Consider the following 8,456-nt stretch of genomic DNA (forward strand, 5'->3'; position numbering starts at 1 on the left):
GTAAGTGATCTCCACGTCTTTATCTTGACTCATGAGCTTTTTCATCTTATTTTCTCCCCCTGTTCTGTTGAGGGGAGAGTAAGAGAGTGGCTGGGTCGGTGTCTGGCAGCTAGCTAAAATCAACTCACCACAACTGCACAAAAATTCTTACGAACATCATGTGTTAATTCCTTAAAGTCATACAATATGTATCCTTTACTAATTACATGTGAACCAATAGGGCCGAGTGACATAAGAATAAACATAACCTGACAAAACATTTGTAACATAGACAAAGCAAAATGGCACTCAAGAACTCAAACCCACATGAGTCCATAACATAAAGAGGACAAAACATGAGATTGTAGAAAGAGCTGTATATTTTATTTTTCATTTGAATAAGGATACCAATGTGGAAAGATCATAAATTAATAAAATAATTTAGATTGATAGTATATCAAAGAAATTAACTGTCTCTGCTTCTGAAGTTTCTGTTTTGCACAATAACCTGCAGTGAAATTACTTCACATATAAAAAGCTTATTCACTTCAGTAAATGTCATGCTCTTGATACAGTCATTCTCCAAATTCTATTATATCATGAAATGTTACAGAAAATAATAAGGATGTTTTATAATTAGAACTATGCAGTATCACAATCTGAGATTACTCATTTGCTTGAACATTCCTGTACCACCAACTGTCTGTATGACATTTGAATGTCACAAAGCTTCATTTATTAATATTTGCACAGTAGTATGGAATACTTGGATAATAGTTTGTACATTTGCAATGAGTTCTTATTAGATGCCATGTAAGCCATAGATATACTCAGTTTCCTGCAGAGTTTCAGAGGCAGTGTTGGTAGAACTGTATAAAGAGCTAAGGTTCACCAATGAGTAGGTTAAGTTTTTTAAGAAGAATTAAGAAAACAAAGAATAGAACAGCTTAACCATTAGTCCAAATACAAAAAAGTCCCAAAACTATAGTGGTTATGACATTAAAAGACAAATTCTCAGATGTCACAAGGTAGTACTCTCCTATTAATGTGCTGCAGGCCAACAAAGTGAAGAGACCAGGTTTAAAACAGGGAAGAAGAATGCCAACTTGCTAGTCATCATTCTTTGACATTATAGTTTGATGTTCTCAGGCCTCAAATAGCTGTGTTTTAAAAAAAGTGACTGTGAAAGTGTGTCCCGACCCAGTATCGGGGAGGGTTGCTAAATGATCCCGAGAGCGAGATTAAGACACAAACGAGGTCAAATGCTGTACAACTTTACAACTTTTATTTTCCTACACCAACCAATAACTGCGATAGAACAAAGTGAGGAAAAAGGAAAAGAGGCAGACCTAAGCAAGAGAACAGAGAAGAGGTAGCAAGACTAGTTACCACCACCATGAAGCCAGCAACGTCCCGCTGAGTCGCTTCCAACACCGGTGACGGGGGGTCGGGTTCCTCAGCCCACAGTCCAGTGCCTTCCCAGATGTTACCGTCTTTTTTGGTGTCCTCCAGAGTCCAGGTTTTTTCACTCGCGCACCGGAGGGTAGTACGCAGTTCTTTTTTATTGTTCCAGTCCCCATGATTTCTCAGAAAAGTCCACCCATTTCTCCGAACTCATTATTCTGTGTGCCGCCCCCTGTTCTTCTATGGGCGCACGCCCAGGTGCTCCTGGTGGTTTCTCACCTTTACTTGTGGGCAGGCACAGCTCGGCAGTCGCGGATGCGGTGGCTTTCTTCGGAGACATCATGTGCGTACACCCCCCTGCAGCAACAGGATGTCGAGGCAGCAGCAATGTCATGTCAGCAAACCAACACAGTCTCTTACATCCACCCCGTGGCTCGGCATTGCTGTCCTCGTGGTGGCGTAGAAAGTAAAGGTATAGGGAGAGAGAAAGAGGGAAAAGGTGCATGCTACAACGATATAACCAAGTTAACAAATCTCCATAATAAAACAAAAATAAAAACCAAAGGTCAAAATAAAATGATTTGGCTTTTTAAGGCTACTACAATACTTCTACATTATGCAACAATATACATGATTAATGATATCATGACAATTTTCTTATAACATTTCTAAATAGGTCAAACAACAATATCTAATAACTAGCAACATCTATTTAACATCAACTTTTATTCTAAACTTAACCAACTCTACAACATTAAAACACATTTAACAATTATCTTATCCAACAACTAACATCATCTACTTAACATACCATAACAATTGACTATTATAAATTCAACTGACTCTACAATACTAAAGCATAATCTCAGGGTTACAAAAAGTCAATAAAAAAACCCCAATGGTTATTCACATGGTGAACAGCTACAAGGACAAAAAAGAAGTATTAACAAAACAATTAAGATAACCGTTATTAATGCAAAGGCTATATAATAAATTGGGATCAACGCAAACACGTAGTCATACTCCGTCATTTTGCCGGCGTATGCTACAAAATGGTCTCAGTCCACGCGGTTTGCTGGTAGAGTCCGCATGCGCAGCGGGAAAGCTGTTCCTTATTTTGGGCCAAATTTAAACAAATAAACCATAACCTTATATAACAATGTTTAACCACTATTTTACCTAAACACATAATAAGAGAACAACAATGATAACAATGTCTACTAAAAGGTAGTCTCGTCCGGGCCTAAGGAGGGTGTTCCTGGTCTTTCGGAATGGGGAGGGGGAGAAGGTGGTTGTCCATACGAACAAGTACAATTACAAGATGGTTGACGCGGACCGTTACAAACCCAACACATGCATACAACAAGGAAAAACATAGCAAAGGCCAACAAAACAACCGCCACAAAATTCCAAAACCACCCGGGACACTTACAAGACCAAGACATACATATAGCAATAACTAACAAAGTAACTGTCGCGAGGTTAACTATAAGGAAAATATACATTTTGACTAACTGCGGAGCTAAAATGGTGGTCTGACTAACCTGAGTGCGAGGGGTTGTTTACGCAGTTCCACGTCCCAGCACAGAGCGCATGTGCCTAAACAATTGATACAGTCGCGCGCTTTGATTGGCGAATGACACGAATCTGTTTTGCACCATCAGGCGAAGCCACAGGTACAAATTGCATATTTGATACGACATGTTGGATTAATTGAATAAAACAAGGAATAGCACATGGCACAAACATCAAAGCAACAAATGCACATAACAGATAAAACAGAAGCTGTTTTACCCATGGTGCTCCAGGTAATCAAGGCCATAGATCACCGTCCCAAACATTTCATGTTTGAATGGGGACATGGGCTAGTTTCTAACAAAACAGATTCGTTATCCTTATAGGAATCATACGGGATAAGGGGAGGTGGGGGAATTGGCTTCCCTCCACCTTCATAGATAAATCTCCAGCATAACATAATTAGAAATAACATCGTGTCTGCTTCTCTTCTTCTGCGGGCACGTCTGTCTCACTTGCTTCTCCCTGAAAATGAATCAGAAACAAATTCGCTCCTCGGGTTAGAAAGAGGGGACAATCCATCTAGTATGAATCTTATGAATTTTTCCGCAGGCATCTTTTGCTTTCCAGGTCTATTTGTTAAGGGGTGTGTCCAACACCAGAGGCACGGTGTCCACTGTGGGAAGTTTGACCAGGACAAGTTGTCCTGGGAAACGAGATGGGTTGCTGGGGTGGTCAGGACCATGCGGGGCTGGCATGATTGTTGGAGCTTTTGGACAAAATGCAGTGATCTTTGGACATCCATTTACTCCCCAGCGACTATTCACGCTGGTCACTGCATCCCACACTCTCTCAGCCCATCCTGGCTTGTGCGGCTTGAGAAAGCGTTTTAGCAGACCATTTGTTCTTTCCACAATTCCATTTGCTTGTGGATAATACGGAGTATGGAACACCCACGAAATTCCCTCCTGGGCTGCCCATTCCTGGACTACTTTGGCTGTGAAATGTGAGCCATTATCTGATTGGATTGACTGTGGTTTGGGAAAAATTCCAAACCATTCTTTTAGAGCTTTTATTGTGCTTTCTCCTGTTGCCTTAGCACATGCTTTAGCTTGTACTAGTCCAGATACTATCTCTACACCTACCAGTATATAGTATTTTCCCTCCGACCTCCGAAAGGGACCGATATAATCGATCTGCCAAGCCTCCCATAGGCCTTTTCCTTTTCTCAAATGCAGGGGGTTACCCTCCAGTGGGTGTCTGTCCAAACGGACGTGGCACTGTTCGCAGGAGGACACACAAGTTTTACATTCTTCCCTGGTAACTGGCCACCCTTGGGCGTGTGCTTCACAGTAGAGGTCTTTAACTCCCGAATGGTGTCGTTTTACATGTAGCCATTCCAACAGGCATTCCCAGTTTTCCACTATCTGGGTGTTTTGTAGGAGAGCTAGCCAGGCTAGCTCATCCACTTTAGCATTCCATTGGCTCACCGGGGCATCATCTGGTTGGTGAGATGCTACCCATGCTACTGCAAATTTCCCTTGTCTGGCAATGGCAAGAATATCTTGCCACTTTTCCTTTTGCCATACAGGTATCCTGTTGACCTCCCACCCGTTTTGTTCCCAGAATGGAAGCCACTCAGTGCAGCCCTTAAACACAGCATAAGAATCAGTATAGATATAGACAGAAGAAGCAGACTGAGCCTCGTGCTGGAAGATGCTCCACACAGCAATTAGTTCTCCTACTTGTGCACTACCTATCCCCTAGGTAATGATCTGTTCCTCGGTATCTACTCGAAGTGCCACAGCTTGATATTTCGAAATTTTTCCCTCTCGCTTCGACGAGGCATCCGTGAACCAGACGTTTTGCAATTATCCAGAAAACGGAGGAGCTACTTCTATGACAGGCAAAAGCTCGGAGGAATCTTTATCTGGGTTTACCTCGTCTTGTATATTTAACACTTTTGCGGCTCCTTCTGATACGGAGAAGATTTCACAGTAGTGTTCTATCTGTGCATACCACTTTCGCACAGAGGCTCTCTGGGCCACCCCGTCAGGGGGTGGAGTTCCTGCCAAAACTGCTTTGATCACTTTAAATGGACCTCTGAGCACTATAGATTGTTGCCGGATGGTCCGTTTGGCTTCTCTCAGAGCTAGACTAACTACAAATAGACCCTTTTCCCAAGTTGTATACCTTTTTTCAGCATCTTTAAAGCTACGAGAATAAAACCCAATGGGCCGAACAGGTCCCTCTGGACCCTTTTGCCACAAATGGATCGACAGTCCAGTCTCGGCAAATCCCCACTCAATTTGAACCGGATCTGTTGGGTGAATGGGACCAAGAGCCTGATAGGCATTCGCTTCAAATGCCAACAAATGTAAAGCTTCGTCATGGACCTGAGTCCATTCCCACTGAGCTCTCTTTCGCAACAAGTCATACAGAGTTCTAGCAATAATTGAAAAGTCAGGAATGTGTTTTCTCCAAAACACAAGCAATCCTAGTGCATGCTGTAAGTCTTTCTTTGACTCTGGCATGTGGATCTGATCGAGAGAGGAAAGGGTATCCAGTGGGATACACGTCATGCCTCCTTTCCACCAGATTCCTAAAAATTTTACCTCGCTTGAAGGGGTTTGGATTTTCTCAGGTGGAATTGTCAACCCTATACTTTCCAGATGGGTGATGATGTCGTTCTGGGTTTCTCTAACTTCTTCTACCTGCTTTCCTCCTATGAGCACATCATCTATATATTGATAGATCTTTACCTCTACTTTTATGGGAATTGTTTCCAACTCTCGTGCTAGAGCATGGTGAGCCAGCATGGGGGAGTGCTTGTATCCTTGGGGCAGTCGTGTAAAGGTGTACTGTTGTCCTTCCCAGGTGAAGTCAAAGCGATCCTGGTCCTCAGGTTGTAAAGGGACCATAAAAACCATAACCTTAATATCAATTGTTGCCATGACAAGGTGGGATTGTTCCTGAATGGCAGCAATCAATTCAGCAATGTTTGGCACAGCAGCTGTCAGTGCACCTGTGTTGGCATTGAGCCTCCTGTAATCTACTGTCAATCTCCATTTGCCATTTGGTTTTCGGACTGGCCATACTGGGGAGTTGAAGGGGGAGTGAGTAGGAACTACAACCCCTTGTTTCTTTAAATCCTCCAGAACTGGCGTAATTCCTTCTCTTGCTCCTAGAGGCACTGGATAGCGTTTAACATTTGTCAATTTGGAAGGGGGAAGGGTAGGTGCCGCTTGCAATAGACGCACCTCCATGCCGGATGTTTCGACCAATTGCCTAATTTGAGGGACACCAAAAGACCATGAGTTTCCCTGGGTGTCACGCCACTGTCTACCCTTCAAAACATCTATACCTAAAAGGTTCATCTGGAAAGATCCTATGGCCACCATGGTATTGACCGGATTTTCCTCCCCTGGCAACCATAGGCTTGCCGGAGTCATGGGCACAGATTGTGTTTTTCCAAAGGCATTTAAGACAATCAGATTTTTAGATGGGGCCGAAATCCCACATTGTTCTGCTTCAGTCCGCCTTAGCGCAGTAATTTGTGCCCCAGTATCAACTAAAAAGGTCACCGGTCTTTTCTTTGGTCCTACAGCAATAGTAATCAGTAAATCTCCTTTTGTATTGCAGGTGAGTTGTCAAATAAACATCCACCCTCTGTCTCCCCCCTCACCTTCAGGGAGCGGAGGATCTAGTTTCCCGCCACCTTCTCCTCTTTAGTTGACTTGTCCTCAGGGTTTATCAAGGGTGGAGCACTAGGGGTTGGTTTGGAAACAGCCTTTTGCCCTGACCAGTTCTGCACAAGCTCTTCCAACCTTTGGGTCGAGAGCCCATCCATCAAGTCCCGGGGAATGCCTTTCTGAAGCCCTAGTTGCCACAGTCCCTGTCGATTTAGGGGTCTCTGTCTTCCAGGGGCTGGTAGCCGCCCACTAAGTCGCCGTATGATCTTGTTTTCAGTTCTCTGAGGCGGTCCACTAACAGGGCCAAATTTTCTCCCAAGTCAATCAATTCCTGAGCTATCTTTCCCCATGTCCATACTTTTCTCCCTGGCCGCCGATGGTCAGGGGACATCTTTCCCTCCAGGGTGGACCTAGTCCTTTCTCCATTGAGGGTGTTTAGAATTGTCCGTCGCAGTTGGATCCCAACTGGTCTCAGGGAGTCGGGGAGCCCCCGTATCAGAATATTCATCCTCTCTGGGTCCACAGGCAGCATCATCGGGGAGCCCTGATCGGGCTTGAGCTCTCGGTCATACATCATCTGGATACATGCCGCCTTTTGTACACTTTCCACCAGCTGATCCACCGTGCCAGTTATGGCAAGGGGATCTCCCTTTTCCATCGGGTTCAGCCCTCCAGCCCAATACGCAGCTCTCTGAGTCAGTGACCATGGGGCCCGGTAATCGTCAGTTGTTAGAAACACACCTGGACCCCAATATCCTTCTGCTTCTTTCTCTAACAACAAGATTCCATCTCCTCCCGTCAAAGACACTCTCCACATGTACTCTGTCTCAGATTCCTTTGCCATCCTTGAAAAATCTTTCCTCAATTTTGCTAATTCAGTTGCTGTATATGGGGTTTCTTTAGTGATAACCTGAGGACAATCATCGCTACTGTCCTCATATATATACTCTGTTTTAATCACTGGACACACATGGGGGGGACTCTCTACGGTCTCCTTTGCCCTTTGCAAAACCCTCTGAGGGTAGATTTGCTGTGTCCTTTTCTCCGCAGGCGGCGTTTCTACCTCCGCCTCTCTCTCATCATTTGCTTCTTCAATTCTTTCATTAAAACCTTAACAAGGTTCCTTTCCTCCTCCAGCAACTGTTTGCTTTCTTGCAATTGTTCCTGCAGACTTCTGATCATATCACTCTGACCAGACTTCTGCTTCCTCTCTTCCATCGCGGCTGGAGACTCGCTCCCAGCACCGCACAAATTATAGCTTTTCCTTTCCCTTTCTTAACCTTAGCTTCCTTCTCTAAGATTCTTACCCGATCCACCACACTCTGTGGTTGAAACCAGTGGTTTTTCGCCCAATCTTGTCCCTGGACTGAGGGGCAAGATCGATAGTCCTCTAAAAGATCATATAGTTTCTCTATTCCTTCAACCCGTGAGGGCGCAGAATCACAAACATCAACAGTTTCCCAAGCATCCATTTTCTCTAACACAAATCAAGGGGTCAGCGCTCTGAGAGGGTCTCCCTCTCAGAAGGACACACTGTCCAGTCACAGATCAACACCACTAGAAGAGGGCAACGTCTTGAGAGGATCTCACAATAGTTCCGAATTTCCCCCTTCTCACTCTCAAGAGCAAAAACTTCAAAACTACACACTAACACCAAACTTCAACAACAAAGTAGTACAGCACTCTCATCTCTAGGGATCCCACTTCTGACACCAATTAAAATGTCCCGACCCAATATCAGGGAGGGTTGCTAAATGATCCCGAGAGCGAGATTAAGACACAAACGAGGTCAAATGCTGTACAACTTTACAACTTTTATTTTCCTACACCAACCAATAACTGCGATAGAACAAAGTGAGGAAAAAG

At 44.1% G+C, this 8,456-nt stretch overlaps 1 protein-coding gene across 1 annotated transcript; it reads right to left on the bottom strand.

Annotated features, from left to right (window-relative positions):
- Window positions 1-6,601: 6,601 nt before the first annotated feature.
- LOC138686629 (uncharacterized) lies at window positions 6,602-8,107 on the bottom strand. The gene is given in 4 exon segments (XM_069790723.1): window positions 6,602-6,909; window positions 6,912-7,682; window positions 7,685-7,816; window positions 7,819-8,107. Coding segments are annotated over 4 exon segments (1,455 nt in total). The 5' UTR covers window positions 8,063-8,107.
- Between the last annotated feature and the right edge of the window lie 349 nt (window positions 8,108-8,456).

Source organism: Haliaeetus albicilla, chromosome 8 (genome assembly GCF_947461875.1).
Source record: "Haliaeetus albicilla chromosome 8, bHalAlb1.1, whole genome shotgun sequence".
NCBI classification, from domain to species: Eukaryota; Metazoa; Chordata; class Aves; order Accipitriformes; family Accipitridae; genus Haliaeetus; species Haliaeetus albicilla.